Below are 26,711 nucleotides of genomic sequence, written 5' to 3' on the forward strand. Positions count from 1 at the left end.
TGTTGACTGACTTTAAAGGGAGTGCCATTCACCATTCACTTAAGAGAATGAGTGACTATGATGTGAATAACTAGACAAATCCTTGCATTGAAAATGTGAAATGGATGAATTAATCCTCATTCTCCTTTTTAGATGGCTATCTCAGCTGTTGCTGGCATCCTCAAGCAGTTGAAGAGAACCCACAAAAAGGTGTCCATCTGCCCTTATGAAGTCAGTAAGTGTTTAATAAGAGATTTCAGATCCTAAATACCTAAATTTATCCTGAAGCTTTCAGGAAATATATTTTCCCACCTACCTTACCAATAGAAAACACATGTTCTCTGTTATTGTGGTATAAACAAAATGGGTAACCTAACTAAAACATTTTTCACTTACCTTTAAAACAAAATGTATTCAGATCTCACAAGTAGATGTGTACTTGTAGTTTACTCAGCTGGTTGTAGGGAGGGTTGTGTATGTGTACACATTTTATATATAGACACAGGGCCTGATCCTTCTCCCTTTGAAGACAGTGGGAGCCTTGCAATTAACTTGAATGAGAACAAGATCGCACTTGCATATACCATTAGGTGCCTCTGCTTTCTGTTCATTCCTTACTCCTTTTATCATCCAGATTATGATGAACACTATGTATAAACAAATATTAAATAACATTCTTTTTATATTATTTCTGTATTTGTCAGTGTGACAGATGACTTTTCTTGGTTCCATGGGTCCTATGAACCCAACATTCAGTTATTGTAAAGGTAAACATTTTAAACCTGAGTTCAGGAAGTTCTTTCCCTTTTTGTGCATGCATGCATTACAAATAGGAACAGGCAGAAAACTTCACCTGTCCCTTAAACAAGCCCTCATAGGCTCGAGTGTTGTTTGTCATTTTCACTACAGGATTTCAGTGTGCCATTTTGGGTCCTCTCAATGGTGCTTCATAGTACACCACACATGAAGGAAAAATCAAATCTCTTCTTCATTTAGTTAAAGTTGTAAATCTTGTGATTTAATAGTATCTTTGTAACAAATTTTCTTGGTTTAAAAAAAATTGACTCCCTACTTCAAACTACATGCTTATCCCTTTCTGTATTGCACCACCTGTGACCAAAACCTTCCCAAAAACAAGATATGGAAAGTGAACTGGAAGCTGGAAGATAAATGTAAGCAGAACTGCTGGAGGATGAGCAGCATTCAAAGAAGTATTTGAAAGAAAATATGTTTGTCTTTTGAACTAAACACCCAAACAAGCTTTACAGATATTGGTCCTGTCTAGACTAGACTTCTTGGTTGTGTTGTAACTCTAGTTAACTGATATGATTGTAAGCACAAGTATGTGCTCCATGACTAAGGATAATCAATCTTTTTTTTTTTTTTTAGAAGTTCTGGGCAGTCTGCAAGGGCACTCAGTACACACAACTAGCTGTTCAGTTTTATGGGCTCAGGATCATCCCAGATGTCCTGTTGTTTTTGTATCTCAGAGGTAGCAACCCTATCCAGGACAACACTTGTTCCTAGCCATGAAGTGTCTATATTTGCATTTACAGTTGTGTTAGCTAATTCCAGTTAATTTCCAATCAGTTAGCTCTAGTTAGAACAGAACTAAAAACTCTAGTTTAGCAGGTCCTGTTTGTACAAAGGTATTGTTGTTAAACTTCTGTGGCAAATTTCATCTGGAGGAATGTTTACAAGTGACACACAAACTCTTGAAATGGCTCTCTCATGAAAAAGCTGACAGTAAATTATAAACGTGTGGGTATGTTAACAAGTATGGGCTTGTGAGCAAATCTGATATAACATTAATTCATCTTTAAAAACAGGTGGAGTCCCCAAGCCTTCCAGCATTCAGGCTGGTGACAGACCTGATAACCAGTGGCTGCATTTCGATAGTGAAAGTTTACCAAAGACTAAACAAGCTTGGGAGTCATGTTGTTTTGTGGAGAAAACACACTGGGGATACTATACCTGGCCTCAGTGAGTACTATTAAATTATGTATATTGTGGGCAAAATTGTATAAGAAAAACAGAAAGTTTGACTAATACTGTTGAAGTTAAAGGGACACTATTAGATCAAAAATAATATTTTGCATTTTCTTAACTATAATTAAAACTGAAATTTTTTTTGCACTTCTCCTGGCGTGGACAATGAAAATAGTCTCCATTTCCATGTTTATTGCAAATCAATTTCCAGCCAATTGTGATGTGAGCTTTTTGTGTGCTGCAAACATTGTGGGGAATATTTTTGTTTAACTATTCCTGTTGGAATTGCATCTCTTAGTCTTGGATTTTGTAAAAGCTTGTTTTACAGTCAATCGTTACAAAAATATTGGGGGTCTAAATTTGCCCCAATAATGCCCTTTTTTAACACTAGGTTTGAGAGGTGTTTATGATTGTCATCAAATTAAGCTTATGTCACATGCTATGAAAGTATAGGAGAAGATTACTGAAAAGCGTGTACATGGAATGGTTGAAATGTGAAAGTGTCAGTATTGATTCATGCTGAGAAGGACACAATTAGTGACATATTTGCTCTATGAATCCTCATGGCGAAGTTCAGAGAAAAGAGACAGCAACTGGGTATGATCTTTGTGGACTTGAAGCAGGCATACATTCATCTGATTAGAGTAAAGTTTGTGACAGAGGTGTGCCAGAAAAATATGTCCATCAACACCGGGATATGTATGATGGAATGATTACTCTAGTCAAAACTAAATGGGGCTACCGTAGAGAATTTCCAGTAAACATTGACCTACACTGAGCATCAGCATTGAGCCCCTTTTATTTGCAGTTGTTACAGATGTGATGAGAATATACAAAGGGAACCACCTTGGAACATGATATTTGCTGATGACTTGGTAATATGTGCAGAAGATTGTGAGACCTGGCAAGCCAGTTTTGACAGCATAGTTTTGAGCAGGCAGGGCTTAGTGCCAATGTCGGTAAGACTGAGGGTATCATGAATGAGGGAGAAAGACTCACCATAGAGGATATCGCAGGCAGAGAGATTAGAAGAGTGAAACAATTTAAATACCTAGGATTACTTGTTGTTGACAATAGGGCCCTCAAGTGATGCCCAGCATTACACTAAAGCTGTATGGTGCAAATGGTGGAAACTGACTCCAGTTCTCTGTGACAAAAAGATGCCGTTAAAGTGTATAAAACTGTATTTGACCTGTCTTAATGTACAGAAGAGAGACTTATCCAGTCACAAGAAAAGAAATCAGTATGCTCTCCACCATGGAAATGAAGATGTCAGGATGGTCCAATGGTTGGACACTTCATGATAGGGAACAGAACAAGGTTGTAAGAGGGCCTAATGTGGATTGCTCCAACTGAAGACAAGTTTAGGAAGGCTATTATACATTGGTATAGGCATACCCAACAGAGACCAGAGTGTTATATCAGTAGGATGGCTCTTGCAGTGATTGTGGATGGAAGATGCCCAAAGGGGAGACCAAAGACGCTGGATATCAGCGGATGTCAAAGAGATCAGTCTGCACAACAGCTTGGTGTACAATCATGTGTTTTGGAAGAAGGCTATGTGTCACCAACCTGAAATAGTGGTGGCAAGAAAGAAGAAATTTGCTTTAGATTTTGGTGTTCGAGTCAACACATTTAATTTGATATCAGTATATAAAATGTAGAGAATTAATGTAATTGTTTTTTGTTCTTTCATTTATTTGGGAAGTATGCTAATATATATTTCCTCTAATATTTAGAAATATGGTAGTTTATGCTTCTGCTGAGCAACAACCAAAGCTTGGGAGGAGGAGAGAGGAGTTGTTAGAGGTAAGCATGCTAGGATTTTTTTTTAAGCTCTTTTGAAAGTCTGGGTTGTTCTGTTTCAAGACTAGCACAGATTATTTGTGACTTAAGTCATCAGAGCACTGAACAGTCATCAAGATAAGGTTTGAAATAAGTTGATGGCCACATTGGCTAATTACTAGGGCTGTCAATTAATCATGGTTAATGCATGCAATTAACTCAAAACAAATTAATGTGTTAATCACACACCAGGGCGCCATGCTCGGGGGGGGGGAGGGGGCGCTGCTGCCTGCCCTCTTCTCCTGCCGCCCTGTTCCACTGCTGCTCCCACCTCCTCCTGCCCTCCCCCATGGAGCTGCCACTGGCCAAGCTGCTCCAGACCAGGAACCTGCCTGCTGCACGGAGCAGAGAGGTGGGGGGTAGGCTGATGTCAGGGTGTCCCTGTGTACCCGTTGGCTGCTGATCTGGGGCCTGGGAACACGGGGAGCCTGGCTGCTGTTGGCCTTAGGGGTGGGCAGGCTGGGCCACTGCCCAGGGCACCAGGGGCGCCTCTGGAGCAGGGGAGCCCCTCCTCCCCCCACTGCTCTGCGCTGCAGCCACCGCTGCTCCTACTCCCCGCCCCCAAGGTGCTTGGCACTGGGAGTTTGCTGTGCAGAGTGGGGAAGGGTGATGTTGGGGTGTCCCCATCTTCCTGCCCATGTACCCGGTCTCTGCTAAGCTGGGGTGGGGTGACAGGGAGCTCTGGGTCAGGAGTGGGAGCTGCTGGCAGCTGCTGCTGTCTGAATAAGCATTCAGGCTGGGGAGTGCTCTGCTTAAAAACACATTGTGCTGAACACACTCACTTCCCCCAACACACACAAACTCTGTCTCTCACAGAACACACACACACACACACACACACACACACACACTCTGTTTCTTTCACACACAGTTTGTCTTTCACCCACATACACACTCCCCCAACACCCGCATACACTCACTCTCTCTCTCTCATGTTCATCCAACACACACAGTCTCTCTCACACACATGCTTCCCCCCCATATTTAAGTGATATTCTTATTGTTTAATAGTGAAATTAAAACTGCAATTAATCATTATTTATTTTAATCTCGCAATTAATTGTGATTAATATTTTTAATCGTTTGACCGCCCTACTAATTACCAATTTTACTGATTCTAGTTGATAGTGTCAGCAAGGAGACTGAACTTTTTACCCTAAAGGTGGCTCTTCCAGAACAGGACTGATGCATAATGGCAACATGGTGTGGGAAGGCCTGCTATTCCTGTTCTGTAGATAAATAGGATTTCTGCTCAGACGCTATCAGTCCAGCCCTTTCACAATCATTACTTTTATCTGAAACTAAAGTTTCTTAGTCTATCATTATCATGCTAAATAAGCCTTACAATTTGTTTTTAATTCATGTAACCAAATATATATTTTTGCAGTTGTTGCGCCATCTCTAATCTTCCTCTTTTGAGAGAGGTTAGTGAGTCCTAGAGCTGCCTTGCAGTACCATCATCTTGATCCTTCCAGTCTGCTAGTTTTGGTGGTCGATCTCCTGATATCGAGCAAAGATCAGATAATCTAAAAGTCAATCAGTTGCCTTTGATGCCTCTGCCACATTGTGGTGTTTGATGTACTTGCTGGTGTGGCCTGGTGGAGTTCCCTTGGAATACAGAGACTTGATTGAATTACTGATGACATTTGTCGTTTTATTTAGATTTGTAATATTCTACCATAGATAGTGTTGGTGCCTATTTTTTAAAAAAAAGTAGGGTCACCTAGAATTATGTAGTGGGTTCACAGCAGTATATGCATTATGGAAAAAAAATATTTCTAAGACGTTTTAATCCTTTCCAGTCAGGCATAGCCTGGATTTGTAGAGACATATAAAATAGGAATATAGAATTTGACTTCCAGGCGTATGCAATATGTGGACCCAATTTTAAACATGTGAGTAATCCCACTGACTTAATTTGGACTCACATGCTTAAAGGTAAGGGTATTCTCAAGTGCCTTACTGAATTGGAGCTTCTTTGAGGGGAAAGAATAAAAATGAGAAATGACTGAATGTGTGAAACCAAAATAAATTTTAAAAAATACTATGGAAAATTGCTATACAAGGGACCCAATTTTCAGATTAGTTGAGATACATTTTGCTTAAAAATTTGACTGTGTCAGTGCCTCATAGTTTTTGTAATAAGTGATTCATGAAATGATGATAAAGATTTTGAAGTGATCAGGAGAGTGGTCATGAGTACAGAGCTGGTGCTCCATAGTCAGTGCCATTGGAAATGGCTGCTTTGAAGGCATTCTGTTAGTGGAAGGAAAGATGGCCCAACATCACTATAGGAGTAAAAGCCTCTTGACACTAAGATGTTGACCTAATGCTTGTTTGGGGGAAATGGAGACTGCATGCATGATTTGGACTCCTGATTTGGCAAAAATATAAAAAAAAAAAAAAAAATAAGAATAAGGACTTGGAAAGATTTTTTCCTCCCAAATGAGACTCTTATCATTGTGGTAGTTAAGCACGTTGAATTTAAACTAAGGCTTATCACTGTTTTCTTTTACAGGCAGAACAAATCATATATGATCACTTTTCCGATCCAAAATTTGTTGAGCAGTTAATAAAGTTTCTATCTCTAGAAGACAGAAAAGGAAAAGACAAATTTAATCCTCGCAGATTTTGCCTCTTCAAGGTAACTAGATTTTTATGGATAAATTACTTCCCTTTTATAGATAATTATCAAATCAGTGTAAAAAGCATTGCAATTCAGTAACAGGTAATCACTGTTATTAAATGTTGAGAGAAGGTATGCCCTAAGGACCACTATGACCAACCTCATTATACTGTCTTCTGAATTCTCCAAAAATATTGTTCCCTAATAGTGGTGATATAGAGAGGGTATATACACTTGGGGATAATTCTGTTTTGAACATATGAGAAACATTACCTAACTATATACTTAAACTTTAAATTTGTTTCTCAATCTTCTGTCTCTCTTACGGAAAAAATATTGTTAAGATCAATGGCTCCATGTCTAGTTGGCAGCCGGTATCAAGCGGAGTGCCCCAAGGGTCGGTCCTGGGGCTGGTTTTGTTCAATATCTTCATTAATGATTTGGAGGATTGCTTGGATTGCACCCTCAGCAAGTTTGCAGATGACACTAAACTGGGAGGAGTGGTAGATACGCTGGAGGATAGGGATAGGATACAGAGGAACCTAGACAAATTAGAGGAATGGGCCAAAAGAAATCTGATGAGGTTCAACAAGGACAAGTGCAGAGTCCTACGCTTAGGACGGAAGAATCCCATATACTGCTACAGACTAGGGACCGAATGGCTTGGCAGCAGTGCTGCAGAAAAGAACCTAGGGGTTACAGTGGACGAGAAGCTGGATATGAGTCAACGGTGTGCCCTTGTTGCCAAGAAGGATAACTGCGTTTTGGGCTGTATAAGTAGGGGCATTGTCAGCAGATCGAGGGACGTGATCATCCCCCTCTATTCGGCATTGGTGAGGCCTCATCTGGAGTACTGCGTCCAATTTTGGGCCCCACACTATAAAAAGGGGAAAATTGGAAAGAGTCCAGCGGAGGGTAACAAAAATGATTAGGAGGCTGGAGCACATGACTTATGAGGAGAGGCTGAGGGAACTGGAATTGTTTAGTCTGCAGAAGAGAAGAATAAGGGTGGGATTTGATAGCTGCTTTCAACTACCTGAAGGGGGTTCCAAAGAGGATGGATCTAGACTGTTCTCAGTGATGGCAGATGACAGAACCAGGAGTAATGGTCTCAAGTTGCAGTGGGGGAGGTTTAAATTGGATATTAGGAAAAACTTTTTCACTAGGAGGGTGGTGAAGCACTGGAATGGGTTATCTAGGGAGATGGTGGAATCTCCTTCCTTAGAGGTTTTTAAGGTCAGGCTTGACAAAGCCCTGGCTGGGATGATTTAGTTGGGGATTGGCCCTGCTTTGAGCAGGGGGTTGGACTAGATGACCTCCTGAGGTCCCTTCCAACTATGATTCTATGACTAATAACACTATGTTAATATATATACATTTAGTTAAATAATTAAAAACTTGTGCAACTCAAAATGATGCATCATGTATGTGTACTATCCATATTTGTATTTTGTATCTGCTTCAGCAGTAGGTGGGTCCAAATTCTGAGGTGTTTGGGACAATAAATAGGAAAAGGAATATTCGATACAGAATTAACATACTAGTTTTTCAGTGACAATAGCAATACAAGCTGGTGCTCTTATTAGCCTGGGAATATTAATATAAATTGCATGCAATGTTAAAGTTTAAAAATATTTTAAGTGAAACATTTTTAAGTGTAAATCTTGTTTAACAGGGCATATTCAGAAACTTTGATGATGCCTTCTTGCCAGTTCTAAAGCCCCACTTGGAACATCTGGTAGCAGACTCTCATGAAAGTACCCAACGATGTGTAGCTGAGATTATAGCTGGTCTGATAAGAGGCTCTAAACACTGGACATTTGAAAAGGTGTGTACGTAACATTTTTAAGTGATCTGCAAAAGTAAAGGAATCAGTTCCAGTTGTTTAATCAGCATGTGCTCATCAACTGAATGACCAGGTTGAAGGTCTTTCAGCATATTACTTAAAAACTAACTTTCACATCCTACCTTAAAAATGCATTTCTACTCTGAAAAGTGACTCTCTTCACATAGTATTGAGGAATCCCAAGTTTATTGTGTCTCAGTGATTTCCATATTTAAATGTGCTCGGTATGCAAGAAAAAATATTTTTTTTGTAACTTCCAGCCCTGTAAACTCAGTCCGAGATCTGAAAGTCAACATGTTCTTTCCATATAATGCATCATCAGCAGTAATGAAGATTCTGCAGGCCAGATTAAGTACTTCATTTACACCTATGCAACTACATAGTTTGCTATTGACTCATTGACACTTGCACAAAACCATAGCCTTGAACTTTTCCATAAATATATACATTCACACCTAGCTTTAGACATTGCCATTGATGTGCAAGGTAGAATAAAATCCAGGTTGCTGAATTTTAGCTGTGTTGGTTCAGTAATACTAAAATAAGCACTGATTTATTTGTTGTTAAAATAAACAGAAATAACTCTGGATATACAGAGCAAACATGAATTAGAAGTTACCAGCTTCACTTTTCAGAGTAAACGGCATTTTAAAATGTCAAAGAAAATAATGTGCTGAATAGAGCTGGGTGATTTTTCAGTTCAGCCAGAAAGTGGAAAAGTCGGGGGAAAATATTCAGTGTGGTTCTGAAAATAATTCAGAATTTGGAAAAGTCCATTTTGGGCCTGCAAACTTCATAGGTCAGAGGATGTTCCTTTATAACCTATAGCCCAGTGGTTTGGGCACTGCCTGGGATGTGGGAGATCCACTCTGGAGCAGGGATTTGAACTCAGATTCCACACATGTCTCAGATGAGCATCCTAACAACCAAGCTATAGGTGTGTTGCTTTTATTCTCTATTGTTGAAGCTGTTACACTTTGTAGATGTGGATTCAAATCTTTGTGCCTGTTTCAGAGGAGGGAATTAAATCCACAACTCCTACCTCCTAGGTGAATGCCTTAATCATCAGGCTATAGAATTGCTCTCTCTCTCTTCCCAGTGAATATTTAAGTGTTTCTACAAAGTGGAACAACTTAAATGGGAGAGATTAAGAACAACAGTCCCATAGCCTGGTGGTTAGGATGCTCAGGTAAGGTGGGGGCATTGAGGGGGCAGATCTTTGTTCCAGTCCCTGCTCCAGAATTAGGGGTTCAGACCTGGGTCTTCCACATCCCAGCCAAGTGCCCTGATCAGGGCCTGCATTACCTAAATCACACCCTTAGTGAGGTGGGGGAGTGGAGCTCGGCTGGGGGTGGAGTGGAGGTGCAGGTGGACCGGGCCCGGCTGGAGGCAAAGCTGGGAGTGGAGCGGGGGATGGGGGTGAACCAGTGCTGGAGGCAGAGCTGGGAGTGGGTGAGGACGTGGAGTGGAGGTGCAGGCAGAGTAAGGGATGAGGGCAAAGCAGGGGTGCAGGCGGAGCAGGGGATGGAGGCAGACCAAAGCTGGGGGAGGAGCTGGGCTGGAGGCGGCCAGATTGGAGGTGCAGGGGTTGGGGGCAGAGCGAGGCTGGAGGTGGACCGTGGGCTGCGGCTGTGAGGATCAGAGTAGCAGGGGGCTGTTATTGTGACATTCTCTTGACAGCCACCCTACCAAGGCACCCTGAGCAGTCACCCTCGCTAAGGTCGGTCCTGTCCCTAACCACTGGGCTAAAGGTGTCAAAGGACAGGCTCTCTCTTTGCTGAAAAACTTTTCCCCAGCTGAAATTGATCAGTCAAATTCACAGTCATAGGTCATCTGACATTTCATTTTTGTGTGAATAGGCTATTTTTCCAAAAAATTCATCTTTCTGTAGTGCTGAATGTATTTTTAGGTTTCCTAGAATTTGAATCTGCACTTCTTCAAGTTAACTTTAAACTTTTGTCTCACATCGAGAGTTAAGCCTTGTCTACACTACAAAGTTTTGTCGGCAAAAGCTGCCTTTTGCCTACAAAACAGGGGAGGCATACATACTACAAAGCTACTTTTGGCAGCAAAACAAAATCACCTCAACATAAAACTTTTGGCAGCAAAGTTAAAGCAATAAGATAAAGTGTCAGTGTAGACATTGCTCTTAGTTTTGTTGACAGAACTGGCTTTCCCCAGTATCCCACAATGCCTGCCGTGACTACTCTGCTCACTGTTTTGATCTCTGCTGTGCTGCAGGCACGTGCCCCTCCCTTTTCAAAGCTCCAGGAAGTATCTAACAGCTGAGCGTGCTGCTCCACTTGGGAAACAAAGAGCAAATCACTGGAAAGCTCCTGTTCCGCCCTGCACTAAGAACACAGCGGCATGCCGACTGCTGCTGCAGGGAGCAAGGTGGGGATGGGCTGGGGGAGGAGAGGACTGCTGTGCTGCTTTGATGTTCCCCAGGACATCTGAGGAGGCTGTGAGAGAACTGAGGGAATCACAGAACCATAGGCAGGCAGGCAGAGTGGGCTGCTTTGGGAAAGACTGTTGAGCAGACCCGGGGGCTGACGTGGCGGGGTGTACCCCTGCCTCAGGATAGGTTGGTCAGCCTGCTGTCTCCCTTGCCCCAGGCACATCACTCTCCTTTCCCTCACCTACATACTTCAGTTGAAAAAGCAACTGACAGTCTACCAGGATGCCCCTGGAAGGGAACGATGGGATTGAGAAACCTGCATCCTGTGATGCTGAACCTGCCCCATGAGGCAGTGCAACTCTTCCCAAAGCACCCTGTGGCCAGTTGCATAGTGGGATAGCTACCACAGTGCACTGCACTCTGTGTCAAAGCAAGAGCAGCTAGTGTGGATGCACTCTGCTGACACAAGGGGCTAGTGTGGACATGCAACAGTGGTTTTAATTAAAGCGGCATAACTTTTGCCGACGAAATTTTGTAATGTAGACAAGGCCTTAAATGAATTTTAACATAATTAGCCATACATTGCTTATTACTGCATTAAAAAAAATTAAGAGTACTGTGTTGCAAACCCTGGAATAAAGTATCTGCGACGGGAGACTACAAAAGTGCCCTGTCATTTGTTGGGATTTTCCTTTGTGCTCCAAAACAATATGTAGAATATTGAGTTGTTATATCTTGAATCAACTGATCAATCTCTAGAAAGTGTACTAAACAAGTAAAACCTCTTGACGTACACCCAAACCTCAAAACCATCTAGTAATAGAGAAAATGAGTCGTTCACAGTCTTGAAGTATTTAAGAAATTAAGAGATTGTTGAAAAGGTAATTCAAGTCTCTTAATTCAGAAATGTTGTACTCAACAAAATATACATTCTAGATTTTGCTCTTTACATAGGTGACTACATTTCAGAGTGCTTTGGGGTGAAAGGCACCAAATAAATGTAAGATAATTTCATCCACAAGATAATGGAAGAAGATTTGCCTTGAAGGCTGATCTCATGGCAAATCACATTCTTGGGACTACTTGCTACAGTTTATATATGGCAGCTGGAAACATTAGGAATTATATCTCACAATTATAAGTCAGGAGATCTGGGTTCTATTGCTGCCTCTTGCACTGAGTGATTTCCAGGGATTAGCTGTATGACCTTGGGCAAGTGATTTGACTTCCTCAATTTCCTCATGGAAATAACACTTTCGTACCCTACATCAAAAGTATTGTGAGGCTTAATTTATTAAAGTTTGGTGAGCACTTTGAGATCTTGGAACAGAATATACGTGGAAATGCAATGTATTGCTGCTGCTGTTATAGTTCCCTTCTATGGCACCTCCTACAAACTGCTTCCCAAAACACTTTGCAGATCTGAATTTGGGGGGTTGGCTGAGCTTGTGAGGCTTTACACTTAATTTGGTGGCATATCTCTGTTTAGACCAGTGATACTTAGGCTGAAGCACCTGAGCCACAAGTGGCTCTTTAATGGATCTCCTGCGGTTCTTTGCAGCACGTGATATTAAAACACTGTGTGATTTAATTATTAACCAGTCTAAGTTGTTAACTAATTGGGATGCTTTTGCTATGTTATTAACCACTTGTAGTTGATGAAATAATAATAGTTGGTCAGTCATTCTGCTGTGAGAATAATATTTATATATAAAAACTAAATAATTCCCCTGGCATACTGCTTAAATATGAATATATAGTACTATAGTAAATGAAACAGTGTATTCAACTACTGTGACTCTTTTGGGTAATGTTGATTGCTAATTTGGCTCCTGAACCACTGAGATCTGAGTATCACTGGTTTAGACAACTTTTGAGTGCCACATTCAATCAATTTTAAAATTTCAGGGAATATTCTATGTAGTGTAGTTGTAGCGTGTTTGTCCCAGGATATTAGAGAGATAAGGTGGGTGAGGTAATATCTTTTATTGGACCAACTTCTGTTGATAAGAGCGACAAGCTTTTGAGGTCTGGGCCTGAAAAAGAGCTTTGTTTAGCTTGAAAGCTTGTCTCACTCACCAACACAAGTTGGTCCAATAAAAGATATTACCTCACTCAGGGAATAGTCTGGGCATCAATGGGCAGAACTGTATTGATTTTGGTGAAAATTGGAAAACCAGAAGGTGGAAATGGGGGAACACAAAGAGCCTCTGTCATCTGGTTAGTAGACCCAGCAGCTTTAACCACCTGTGTAATTGTTACTCCTGGGGGAATTCTGCACCAAAAAATTGAAAATTCTGCACACGAAGTTTTAAAATTCTGCAAATTTAATTTGTCAAAATAAAGCTGTATAATCACGCCAGTTTCAATTATTTTAGTAATTTATTTCAAAATACCTGTCAGCAAGTATGTTGGTAACAATACAGACACACACAAAAATTCCCCTAGAAATAGAGTTAAAGAAACCCCTACGACAACCCAGTTCCTGTTTATCTGCCCCCTCCCCCACAGAGCCCAGCCAGGGGGCCAGATACTCATCCCCCCCTCCCCCAGAGCTCAGCCATGGGGCCCTCCCTGGCCCAGACACTCACATCCCCTACCCCCCCAGAGGCCAGCTGCGGGGGCCCCCAGCCCATAAACTCACACCTCCCCTCCCAAAACCCAGCCACACACACACACCCCAGCCCAGACACTCACCCTCTGCCCTCCAAAGGCCAACTGCAGTCTCCCCTCCCTCCCCCCCCCCCCCCCCCCCCCAGCCCAGGCACTCACATCCCTTACCCCAGAGCCCAGCTGTGGGCCCCTTCCAGCCCAGACATTCTCATGTACCCCCTACTCCCCAGAGTGCTGGGTCCTGGGTTTATACGGAGTTTCCTGCATGCCACTGCCTCCTTCTTTCAGGGCATGCTAAGTACTGCAGCTGCTGGGAATCCCCTGGCTCTCTTTCTGGCCCATTCCCGCTCCCCCAGCCTTGTCTTCTATTTGCAAGTTGGGCTGTGCCAGGTCCAGTGGCCCCTAGTGGCGGCCAACAGCTCTGCAGCCCATTTGGGGAGGTGGGGGATGAATCTGTGTGCACAACATTAATTTCTGCAAAATTCTACGTTGCGCAGTGGTGCAGAATTCCCCCAGGAGTAAATAATTGTCTATAGATCAAAGAACTGGTTGATGGCAGCCAATAACACCTTTCAGTGTAACAAAAACCCCATCTCAGCTCTGCCCATCTTCCCAATACAGTTTTAAAATGTAGACATCCTGAAAGAGAAAAGATGGAAGGGAGAGAAAAGAACAAGAATGGTGCAGAGAATGGAGTGAATGGGGATAACACAGAGCCCCTGGCACAGGAGGGAACAAGGGATTAGGGAACACACAGAACCTTTGGCATGGGAGGACATGGGGTGAGAATGGGGGGCACACAGAGACCCGGCATGGAGGATGGGGTCGGTGATTGCAGAAATAGAAGGGGATGGGAGGGTGGTACACAAGGAACGTGGGGAGAGACTAGATGAATGCAAGGAGTCCCTGGTGTGCGCAAAGCACTCAGCCTGCAGAAACAACAAAGTGTGCAATCCTGTAGTAGTATTGTACTTAAACTGAAATAACCCAAGAGGCTGCATATGTGTGAACTTGACTGAGCAGTAGTTCAGAGCACCCTGTAAATAAAGTAGAAAGAGATGTTGGCAGTTTGAATTGTTGCCTTTCCTGGTAATTTTTTTCAGGATTCTAATAATGTTGAGCTACTGTAAGAAGCAAATTTCTCTTTGAGGGGTTGGGAGTTATAGAAGTTAAGTAGGAACCATACATGGCAAAATCCATAATCTCACCTTTGCTTTTCTGTTGAGTAGGTAGAGAAACTTTGGAAGCTTTTGTGCCCACTACTTCGAACAGCTTTATCCAATATTACCGTGGAAACATATAATGATTGGGGAACATGTATAGCAACTTCCTGTGTAAGTTCTCCATATTTCTTAACTTTGCTCGTTATTCATGTTAAAATAAATTAAACACACACATTTTTGGTAACATGTAAACAAGAATTTTATGAAGAAAAATATTTAGATTTATTGTATTAGGATTAAATTCAGAGTAGTAAATACAACCTAAAAATTGGATTACATACTAATCCTTGAAGTCCTACAGAAAACAGTAAAATACATTTTCTCATTCACAATTGTGGATGCTTTTTCTTCTGGAAGTATAGTTCACACTTTCATCTGCTTTCTAGTTTTGTGATAGCTAGGTAAGAACTAGCTGTCAATTACATTAATCTCTGCACTTACTGTAAAATCTTTTACCATTAGTGCTGAATTTTTCCTTGAACTCCTTTTGAAGTTCAGACCACAGAACTGTCCTCAGTTTATAAAATAAAAAGTGCAAAGTTTAATGATGTTCATATTGAAAAAGATCTGGAAAATATATAGATGCAGATTAACATATATAGGGTGACCTGTTGACCTTTAAGGGCTTTGTCTACACTTGAAATGCTACAGCAACATAGCTGCAACACTTCAGTATAGAGCAGTGGTTCTCAACCAGGGTACATGTACCCCTGGGGGTACGGAGAGGTCTTCCAGGGGATACATCAACTCATCTGGATATTTGCCTAGTTTTACAACAGGCTACATAAAACGCACTAGCAAATTCAGTACAAACTAAAATTTCATACAGACAATGACTTGTTTTATACTGTTCTATATACTATACGCTGAAATGTAAGCACAATATTTATATTACAATTGATTTATTTTATAACGATATGGTAAAAATGAGAAAGTAAGCAATTTTTCAGTAATAGTGTGCTGTGAACACTTTTTTGTATTTTTATGTCTGATTTTGTAAGCAAGTAGTTTTTAAGTGAGGTAAAACTTGGGGGTATGCAAGACAAATCAGACTCCTGAAAAGGGTACAGTAGTCTGGAAAGGTTGAGAACCACCGGTGTAGAGACCGTCCTCAACGACGGGAGGGGTTCTTCCGACGGTGTAGTAATCCACCTCCCCAAGAGGCAGTAGCTAGGTTGACAGAAGAATTCTTCCATTAACCTAGCACTCTCTACAAGAGAGGGGTAGGTCTGCTTAACGCTGCCGCTCAGAGGTATGGATTTTTCACACCTCTGAGCAACGTAGTTAAGCTGACTTAATTCTTCTTTGAATGCTTGCTCATGTCAATTCCATTCTAGGTGTGCGCGTGCCCATGTGCACAGTCATCTGAGATTTTTGCCTTAGCGGTATCCATAGGGTCGGATGCAGCTCCCTCTTGAGTGCCACGTTCATGCGTTGGTATATATAATCACTGTCAGCCCTACGCCCTTTCAGTTCCTTCTTACAGCCCGTGACAGTTGGTCAGAGTGCCTTGTCTTGCATCACAAGAGCTTTAGTGGTTCTTACAGTCCATTGTTGTCTCCTTCGTTGTCAGTTGATAGGTACTTAGACCTGTAAGTTAAGTGTTAAAGTAGTTGTTTAGGAGTTAGAGTCCTGGCTGGGACTTCGCCTTGGAGCGGGGCATGCTCCATTCTCCAGGCTTTAAGCCATGTTCATTGTGCAGCCGGCCGATGCCCATTAGTGACCCCCACAAGAGCTGTTTAAAGTGTTTGGGGGAGTTCCACAGAAAGGATATGTGCAGGATCTGCAAAAGCTTTCGCCCTCGAACTCAGAAGGAGCGGGATATCCGCTTGAGGGTCCTTCTCATGGAGGCTACGCTTCATCCTACCTCAGAGCCCTCTTGGTCGGACTCCATGCCCAGCACCTCGGTTGGCATTGGCACGCAACACTCCACAGCACCGGAACCCGCCCGGCACCATTCCCCCTCCCCAGTGCCTAAGAAGTGGTTGAAGTCGACAGGTCCATTGGCATCACAGAAAAAGGGAGCTTTGGGCAAAGGACCTGTGTTAGGCCACGTGCCTGCCCCGGAGCTGCTCGGGGATACCGCTGCAGTCGGCCCCCCTAGTCCAGCCAGGGACCCGCCTCCGACTCCTGGGAGCAGTAATAGGTCCCGGCCCCTAATAGGGTCATCTTTGCCCGAAGCAGGCCCAGCAGCCAAAGAGCAAGTAGGCTGACCGGCACCGCAGACACCAACCAAGGTGATGGACCTGGCGAACGCCCCAGCATCTACGGGCAAGCTGGTTATGGAACCGCCCCCTAAAGCAGTGGAGTGTCCCCGATCCCCGGACTGCAGACGTCGGTCCCCATCACCGTATCCCCGGCACCGCAGCCTCGGTCCCCAGTTAGAAGACACAGGTCCCTGATGCCAAGGTCACCACCTACAAGGCACAGGACACCTGAGTTGTGACACTGATCCCGATACCCATAGTGCCGTCAGGTCTCCCACCAGAGTTCGCCACAGTGCAGATCACCATGGTCTCCCAGGTGTCGATCCCCCCAGTGCAGGATCGTTCCCGGTCACGGCATCGATCTCCGGCTTGCTAGTACTGCTCTTCAGGCAGGCACTGGTCCTCGCCCTCTGCTTACCGATCGTCAACAAGAGTCGGTCGGCAGACTCAGGCACCTACAGCTCCGCCCTGGTCAGCGGAAGGGCAATGGTCCGAGCCTGAAGGGGAGTTCCGCCCCTCGCCTATAAAAGGCAAATTGCCACCAGCCCATGAGACCGGCGCGGCTCCTCCAGCAGCGGTGTGGAGGCAGGGGCAATGGCCCGCTCAGTGGCAGTACTGGAACCCATGGGGTGTACCTGTTATGCCGGTCCCGTACTCCCACCGTTCCTCCCAGACCACATCGGACAAGCTGCCCCAGCATAGCCGGCACCCAAGTCGGAGCACAGCAGGCACCGACACCCACGGAGCCATCCCCAGATGAGCAAGGGGAACCTGCACCTCCCCCTGCTGTGCAGTCATCTTCATCATCTCTGGACGGAGCAATGGCGGGCCTCTCGCAAACCAGCAGCGCCGCGCCCCCTCCCCCCCCCCCCCCTCCCGGATGAAGTCAAGGAGCACCAGGCCCTGCTCAAAATGGTTGCTGCCAACCTACTTGGAGGTCATGGAGCTAGCAGAGGGGTCCAACGACCTCTTTAATGTTATACCCTCCTCTACCCTGGCCCGGGTCGCGTTGCCCGTCCACCCAGGGGTCCTTAAAATTGCCAAGTCTATTTGGCAGACCCCCGTCTTCCATCCCGCCTACCTCCAAAAGGCGGAAGAGAAGTACTATGTCCCTGCAAAGGGGGTTGAATACCTGCCACCCACCCTCCAGGAGGATCCGTGGTTGTGTCTGCTGGCAACAAAAGGGCCCGGCAAGTGACACACTGAAAACTAAAGACACCAAGCGGCTGGACTTGTTTGGCAAGAAAAATTATTCGACCGCCAGTCTGCAATTTCAGGTGTCTAACCATCAGGGCCTGCTAGGCAGGTACAACTTCAACCTGTGGGACTCCATCAGCATGTTCAAGGAGGGCCTCCCAAAGGACCAAGCCCAGGAGTTCGCCGTCTTGGTGGATGAGGGCAAAGCAGTGGCGAGAGGCACCCTCCAGATCACCTGAGATGTTACAGACTCAGCGATCAGGTAATCGTCTCCACGGTGGTCATGAGGCTCAGCTCATGATTACAGTCCTCTGGGCTGTTCCAGGAGATGCAGAGTATCCTTCAGGACCTTCCATTTGAGGGAGCTGACTGACGCATGGCTCCATGGCCTTACACTCACGTGCCACCCTCCGTTTCTTAGGCTTTCACACGCCTCAGAAGGCTAGAAAGCCATTCCATCACCCACCGCCTCCGTCGAGGTCCTGGAGTGTCCCCCAGTCCAGCTTCTACAGGAAGAAGGATAGAGACAAAGGATTTCAATGGTGTCGCCCTTCGTCTTCCCAGTCCTCGCCCAACCTAGTTGTTCTAGAGCCCAAGGAAGTGAAAAACTGGTGTTTTGAGGATGCACGCAAGGACAGCGCCCCAGTCACTCCCCAGAATCCACCCCCCTGCTCTTTTCTCAACTTCCTGCACCCCTTCCAGTCAGCCTGGTCGTGGCTGACCTCAGACCGTTGGGTGTTTGACATAATATCTTCAGGCTTAACCCTGCAGTTCGTGGCCAACTCTCCCTTCCACTCCCCTACCCCGTCCCTCTTTAGGGACTCGTTTCATGAGCAACTCCTCTTTCAGGAAGTTGAGAGCCTCCTACACCTGGAGATCCCTCCAGACATGAGGGGGAAAGGGTTCTTGTCCCGCTACTTCCTAATCCCAAAGCAAAAGGGGCCTCAGACCCATTCTGGACCTGCACTGCCTCAACAAGTCTCTCAAGAAGTTAAAGTTTTGCAGTGGTCTCACTGTCCTCCATTATTCCCTCCCTGGATCCAGGAGACTGGACTTGAGGGACGCATATTTCCATTTTCCCGGGGCACAGGCGTGTCCTCTGTTTTGGGTTGGGCCACTACCATCTTCAATTCGCTGCCCTTCAGTTTCTGGTCAGCCCCGAGAGTGTTTGCAAAGCGCGTAGCACCCGTGACTGCCTACCTGAGGCGCTGAAGGGTGCAAATGTATCCGTACCTCAACAACTGGCTAGTAAAAAGCCAGTTCCGGAATCAGATGCGGTGGCATCTTGATGTGGTTTGCTCCACCTGTTGCAACCTGAGGCTGCTGAAAAATGAGGAAAAAAATCGACCTTAATGCCTGTACAACATGTAGAGTTCATTGGAGTGGTCCTCTACTCTACTCAGGCCAGAATCTTCCTCCCCAAAGCTCAGTTCCAAGCCATGGCGGACCTGATCTCATGCATACAAGCCCACCCTCTCACCACCGCTCACACGTGCCTATGATTGTTGGGCCACATGGCAGCCTGCATTTACATTGTCCGGCATGCACGGCTCTGCCTCAGGCTCCTATCGGCATGGCTGGCGTTTGTCTCGTCCCCAACAGACACGTCATGCACTGTGTGGTCAGGGTCCTGGACTACGTACTGTTGTCATTCACATGGTGGTGGAATCCTGCATCAGTGTTAGAGAGGGTTCCCTTCGCGGCTCCATCGCCATTGGTGACCCTTGTCTCCGATGCCTCGGACCTGGCGTGGGGAGCCCACCTGGGAGATCTCAGCATGGAAGGTCGTTGGTCCACAAACACTCCCTTACTCATCAATGTCAGGATGCTCAGAGCGGTTTGCCTGGCCTGTCAAGCCTTCCTACCTCATATAAAAAGCAAGGTGGTCCAGGTCCTGACAGACAATACAGCGGCTATGTTTTGTATCAACAAGCAAGGCAGGGCCAGGTCGTCTGCTCTTTGCCAGGAAGGCCTCAGGTTCTGGAACTGGTTCTGGTACAACATGGCATCCATCACGCAGTGGCACACCTCCCCGGGGCCAGGAACCGCTTTGGCAGATCGCCTCAGCAGGACCTTCTCGTATCGCCACAAATGGTCCCTCCATCCGGAATTGGCCAGCTTCATCTTCCAGAGGTGGGCAACTCCCCATGTGGATCTGTTTCATTCAGGCAGAACAGGAAATGCCACGTTTTCTGCTCAATTCTGGGAATTGACAGAGGCTCCCTGTCAGACAGTTTTCTGCTCCTGTGGTCTTCCTCTGTTGTACACCTTCCCACCAGTGCCACTGATTCACAGAGTTCTCATGAAAATCAAGCAGGACAGGGTGAAGGTGATCCTCATAACCCCTGCTTAGGTTCGGCATGCTGCTGGACTTCCTGGTGGCTGCTCTGTTACAGCTGCCGCTCAAGCGGACCTGCTGCCCCAAAACCACAGCAGTCTTCTGCGTCCGAATCTTGTGGTGCTGCACCTAGTGGGGTGGCTGCTGCATGGTTAAATGTGGAGGAGCAGGAGTGCTCGGTCTCTGTCCAGCAGGTCCTGTTGGGCAACAGAAAGGTTGCTCTGCTGGAGGGCTATCTGGAAGTGGTTCGCATGTTGGACCTTGGATAAAGTTATTTGGCCCGAGCAGGCTTTGCTATGGTTGATCCTGGACTACCTTCTGCATCTCAAGCTCCAAGGCCTGTCCCTTTCATCTGTCAAGGTCCACTTGGCCACTATTTTGGCCTTCCGTCCGCTGCTCAAGGGTAGGTCAATTTTCGCCCAGGACATGACTGCCAAGTTCCTCAAGGGCCTCAAGCGCCTCTACTCGCATGTCAGGGACCCCATTCCACCATGGGACCTGAATCTTGGCCCACGGGACCCCCCTTCGAGCCTCTGGCTTCCTGCTCTCTCCTTCTCCTGTCCTGGATGGTTGCATTCCTAGTTACGATAACATCCGCCCATTGGGTCTCCAAGATTAGGGCTCTTACCTTGGAGCCACCCTATATGGTCTTCTACAAAGACAAGGTCCAGCTGTGGCCACACCTGGCTTTCCTGCCCAAGGTGGTCTCGCAGTTGCATACGGGCCAGGACTTTTACTTACCTGTCTTTTTTCCAAAGTCGCATAAGTCGTAAGAGGAGCGTAGATTGCATTCCCGAGATGTTAGGAGGGCGCTAGCCTTCTACATTGAAAGGACCAAGCCATTCCGCAAGTCGACACAATTGTTCGTCGCGGTGGCTGACAGGATGAAAGGTCATCCAGTGTCCACTCAAATTTCTTCTTGTACATCTGCCTGTATTCACTGCTGTTCTGATCACCTCCGAAAATCGTAACCACCCATTCAACCAGGGCGCAAGCCTCCTCGGCAGCTTTCCTAGCCCAAGTGCCTATCCAGGACAGCGGTAGGGCATTCAGATGGTCGTCTGTCCACATGTTCACATCCCATTATGCCTTTACCCAGCAGGCCTGGGACAATGCTGGCTTCGGTTGAGCAGTACTGCAAGTCACTAGACTGTGAACTCCAAACCCACCTCCGAGGATGCTGCTTGTGAGTCACCTAGAATGGAAGCGACATGAGCAAGCACTCAAAAAATAAAAAGCGGTTACCTACCTTTTCGTAACTGTTGTTCTTTGAGATGTATTGCTCGCGTCCATTCCATTATCTGCTCTCCTGACCCTCTGTCGCAGTTGCCAGCAAGAAGGAACTGAGAGGGCGTAGGGTTGGCAGCATCTAAAATACCAACACATGAGCACAGCACTTAAGAGGGCACTACAGCTGATCCTACAGATACTGCTAAGGCAAAATTCTCAGATGACTGTGCACATGAACGCACACATACCTAGAATGGAATGAACACGAGCAACACATCTCGAAGAACAACAGTTACGAAAAGGTAGGTAACCTTTTTTTTTCTAGTGTAGACCAGACCTTATATCCAGTAAGATTTCTCTACACTAAATGTTAATAGTTTTTCATAACTAGATTACATCCTTTAAAATGTCATAGAAATTAAAATAACACCATTTTAAAATCACTGTAGTTTACCAAGCAATTTGTAATAAATATTTGTATTACTACACATGATTAGAATGCCACATATCTTTATGATCCTGATTTTATTTTTCTTGGATTTGACCCTAATTTTGAGAAAAGCAAAACACTGTCTTCACTTAAGTAATAATACATACTTAGGAACCTAAAGAACATTTAATACAAATATTTAATTGTCTTTCTGTTTAAATGGCTTAAAGTAGAATCACCGAATTCCTCTGTATTCCAGTTACTGATTTGTAACTTTCTTTATCAGGAGAGCAGAGATCCTCGGAAACTGCACTGGTTATTTGAGCTGTTGTTGGAGTCTCCTTTGAGTGGTGAAGGAGGATCGTTTGTAGATGCATGGTAAAATGTTACCTTCAAACTGCTTTAGAGTTGATGGGTAAAGCATGAACAAATGTAAGAGATGTGGATAAAGTTCACGCAGAGTATATTGTGATTGGCCACTGCAAGGTGGAAGGGCACAAGAGTCTAATCTTATACTTGCACATCCCACACAAGAATCTGTCTTAGTTATAGTTCCTTGTGCATGCCCCTCCCCCTCCTATCCTTAGTTCCCCATGGGTACAGTAGGGCCCTGAGTGGGAAAACATTGCTTAAAGCATATCACTATGATTTAATTGGATTCAGGACAGCAATTCTCAAACTAGGGAGCGCATCTCCTGAATGTGTCAAGGGAGGTGCTAGCTGTGTGCTGCTTTTTTTTTTTTTTTTTTTTAAGAGCTCTGGCTGTCAGCCCCTGGTGGCTGGGGCTCATGCAGAAGGGCTGTGCACACCCAGGAGGCAATGATAAAGAGGTCAGTCCTGGAGCGGCGGCAGCAGCAGCATAGAAGGGTGGCAATGGGATGCTAAGTCTGCTATTAACAGTGATATTGACAAATATAACTTTTCACATTTCCTCCCTTAATTCTGCACTGCTGCACCCTTCTAAGACTGCTGTGAAAAGTGATATTTGTCAATAGCACTTTTCACATTGCCACCCTTACTTTTGTGCTGCTGTTGGCATGTCGCTGCCTTCACAGCTGGCATTTGACCAGCAGCCGCTGCTCTCCACTCTGCCTTGAGAGTTGGGTGGCAATATATGTAGTGGGAGTGGGGAGGGGCGTAAATGACTACAGATACAAAGAAGGGGGGGCCAATTTAAATAAGTCTGAGAACCATAACTATTGTGGAACTATGGTAGTGACATAACAGCAGTATTGTAATAGTTATTCTCATTTTCTGATTGAAAAGCTTTTATACTCTTGTGTATCTGTAGTTCATGGATTTATGTAAATCATTAAAAACAAGACTTGGAAAAAATAAGTTGCAGTTGTCAGTACAGTAAAGCTAACTAAAGCCTTCATGTTCCAATTTCTAGCCGACTCTACGTATTGCAAGGTGGCCTTGCACAGCAAGAATGGAGAGTACCAGAGCTGTTGCACAGGTTACTAAAGTACTTGGAACCTAAACTCACCCAGGTTTACAAAAATGTCAGAGAAAGAATAGGAAGGTTAGTGTTCTCTTCTGAAGAACTTTCTTTGTTCTGTTCATATGCATTGAATACTCAAGTATTATTTATTTTCTTTGGACGGTGACAGTCTTCCTAGGTATGTGAACGTATGTGTGTACTATGAGAATACAAATAAATAATATCTTCCAAAAAATAATATACCCATAAATTGCTATTTGAAAGGCACTTTTTGTAAACATAAGGTGATGTCTTGATTCTCATCCTGTTATTTCATGTGACCTCTCATTTTCACACTGGAAGAGCTCTAAAGCTCTAGAAACAAATGAACTGTACCCAACCCCTGCCAGACCAAATGGGTAAAATTTTCAAAACCACCTAGGCTCCTAAGTGAAAGTCTATTAAATTGTAACAAATAGAACCTATAACTAATTAATAACACTGCTCTACGGCCAAAATGCTTCTGAAATAAATGTAGTCAAACTTTACTAATTCTGGGTCACTGAGAACGAAAATGATGCTTAAAATTGTTCCTTGGCTCTAGTTTTCAAGATATGTATTGGGTCAGTATATACGACCCTTGACTTGGGAATGGTGGAGGATAAGTGAGTTATAAAGGGAAGGGATCTCAATTTAAACCAGAAATGACTAAAATACATCTTTGACTGGATCTATGAATAAATCTATGACTGGGTTTGGACAGTACTTGCTTTTTAGGCAAAACAATGAATGATGCATTCTGAAGCTGGCATTGCATCATACATGATATGAATTGCATCATGTTATTCCTAGAAGTCATGGATGATGCAATCATAACGAAGCTTACATCACTCTGCTGAACAAATTGCCCTATATCAGCTCTAGAAATCATACGATGTCGTGCTCTCTTATTTATCAGTGTTTGATTTTTGCAAAGGGACACATTTCTGTTGAGCCAAAGTGAGCAGAGATGCCTCGTACTTGTGTGAACAGTGCAGATAACTTCTGCTATGTTTGTGGTGAAGTGACTTTTGCATCACAAAAGCGCAATATAAGCACTATGGTTAAGAAAGCCTATCACCTTTATTTTGGCTGCAAAATTGGAGATCAGGACAAGAGGTGGGCCCCACACATATGCTGCAACACTTGTGCAACAAATCTTCGCCAATGGTTGACCAGGAAAAGGAAATCTATGCCTTTTGCAATGCCAATGATTTGGAGAGAGCCAACAGATCATACCAGCAATTGTTACTTCTGCATGGTGCCTCCAGTTGGGAAAGGTGTGTCAAAGAAGAAAAAGTGGACTGTGCATTATCCAAACATTCCATCAGCTCTACGCCCAGTACCCCACGGAGAAGGACTGCCGGTTCCTGATGCACCAGAATCCTTCTCACTTGAGTCAGATGAGGAAGAGGATGAAACTTCTGGTCCAGAACCATCAATGTCACAGGACCCACATTTTCTCCCATCCTCCTCCTCTGAACCACACCTCATAACACAAGGTGAACTGAATGCCCTTGTCAGGGATTTGGAACTATCCAAGAGTAAGGCAGAGCTGTTGGGCTCCAGACTACAGCAGTGGAATCTCCTGGCAGGTGATGTTAGGGTTTCCATGTTCCGTGACCGTCAAAAGAATCTTGTCCCATTCTTCTTCATGGAAGGTGATCTTGTAGCCTGCAACAACATGAATGGTGTGATGGCAGCCCTCAACATCGTTCACGATCCAGATGAGTGGAGACTGTTCATTGATTCATCGAAGACGAGTCTGAAAAGTGTTTTACTGCATAATGGCAATGTTTTGCCATCAATTCCAGTTGGTCATACAGTCCATATGAAGGAAACCTATGACAACATGAAACAACTTTTGAGGTGCATAAACTATGACCAACATCAGTGGCAGCTTTGTGGCGATTTGAAGGTTGTTGCTCTCTTGCTTGGTCTGCAGACTGGATACACAAAGTACTGCTGTTTTCTCTGCGAATGGGATAGTCGTGCAAGAGATTTCCACTACATCAAGAAAGATTGGCCATTCCGACAGTCATTGGAGCCTGGGAGGAAAAGTGTTCAGCATCCACCACTTGTTGAATCAAGGAAGATTTTGTTACCACCCTTACACATCAAGCTGATGAAGAACTTTGTCAAGGCCATTGACAAAACACAAGCAGCTTTCAAGTACCTCCGTGGAAAATAAAGGAAGGTGTCTTTGTTGGTCCTCAGATTCGTGAACTTCTTCAAGATGATGCATTTGACCATGCACTGCGCGGCAAGGAAAAGACGGCATGGAAAGCCTTCCAGTTAGTGGCAATAAATTTTCTCGGAAACAATAAGGCAGACAACTACAGGTTGTTGATGGAAAACCTCCTCAAGGCATACAAAAGCCTTGGTTGCAACATGTGACTAAAGATACATTTTTTTGCACTCTCATCTAGATTTTTTTCCACCGAACTGCGGAGCAGTGAGCGACGAGCACGGCGAGCGATTTCACCAGGACATTGCAACAATGGAGAAACGCTATCAGGGCAAATGGAGCCCATCAATGCTTGTAGACTATTGCTGGACAGTGACAAGAAATGCTCCATTTAATGAATACAAGAGACAAGCCAAGAAGCGCCGAGTAGACACTGAATAGGACTAAACTATGTACATAATAGTTTTTTGCCTTTTGTTTCATAATACATTTTATTTATATAACCCTTTTGCTGATTTTTAAAGTGTTACATAAACAGGACAAGTGAAATATTATCATGTAAAGCAACCATAAACCCATGAAAAGACCTAGGTTTACAAATTATGATTAAAACTCTACTATCTACACAATATACATAGACATAAAATGTAAAAACTTAAATATCTTAGAAACAGTAGCCAATCAGTTGTTTTAATTGTCATATTTGAATTCAGCACATCAAAATACATAATAAATAGCACATTTTATCTCTGAAGCAGACGACTTCTCAGAAATTGTAGACCAGTGTAATGGGTCTCAGATGTGCAAGAGTGGGTTTTTCTAGAAATATTTATAGTCATAGAATAATCTAGAATAATAGCAATGTAGAGCTGGAAGGTACCTTGAGAGGTCATCTAGTCAGCTCCACATGGTGAAACAGAACCAAATACACAGTCCTAGACTATACATGACGGGTATTTGACGAACCTGTCCTTAGAAACCTCCAATCACAGGGATTCCACATCTTCCCTTGGAAGCTTATTCCAGTGCTTAACTGTCTTTATGATTAGAAAGTTTTCCCAATATCTACTTAAAACTCCTGTGCTGCAGTTTATGGTGATTATTTCTTTTCCTGCCTTCAATGGACATGGAGAAGAATTG

General features: G+C 44.2%; 1 protein-coding gene across 2 annotated transcripts in view; it reads left to right on the forward strand.

The window, feature by feature from the left end:
* PSME4 (proteasome activator subunit 4) overlaps nucleotides 1-26,711 on the forward strand; it is a 222,208-nt gene that overhangs the window by 147,919 nt on the left and 47,578 nt on the right. For both annotated transcript variants that reach the window (XM_005307349.5, XM_005307350.5), the window contains 8 exons: nucleotides 133-214; nucleotides 1,809-1,962; nucleotides 3,708-3,777; nucleotides 6,332-6,457; nucleotides 8,115-8,267; nucleotides 14,526-14,630; nucleotides 22,208-22,299; nucleotides 23,315-23,446. In XM_005307349.5, the coding sequence (XP_005307406.2) occupies nucleotides 133-214; nucleotides 1,809-1,962; nucleotides 3,708-3,777; nucleotides 6,332-6,457; nucleotides 8,115-8,267; nucleotides 14,526-14,630; nucleotides 22,208-22,299; nucleotides 23,315-23,446 (914 nt within the window). The remainder of the gene's footprint in view (nucleotides 1-132; nucleotides 215-1,808; nucleotides 1,963-3,707; nucleotides 3,778-6,331; nucleotides 6,458-8,114; nucleotides 8,268-14,525; nucleotides 14,631-22,207; nucleotides 22,300-23,314; nucleotides 23,447-26,711) is intronic.

This window comes from Chrysemys picta, chromosome 3, assembly GCF_011386835.1.
Source record: "Chrysemys picta bellii isolate R12L10 chromosome 3, ASM1138683v2, whole genome shotgun sequence".
In the NCBI taxonomy this organism is placed as follows: domain Eukaryota; kingdom Metazoa; phylum Chordata; order Testudines; family Emydidae; genus Chrysemys; species Chrysemys picta.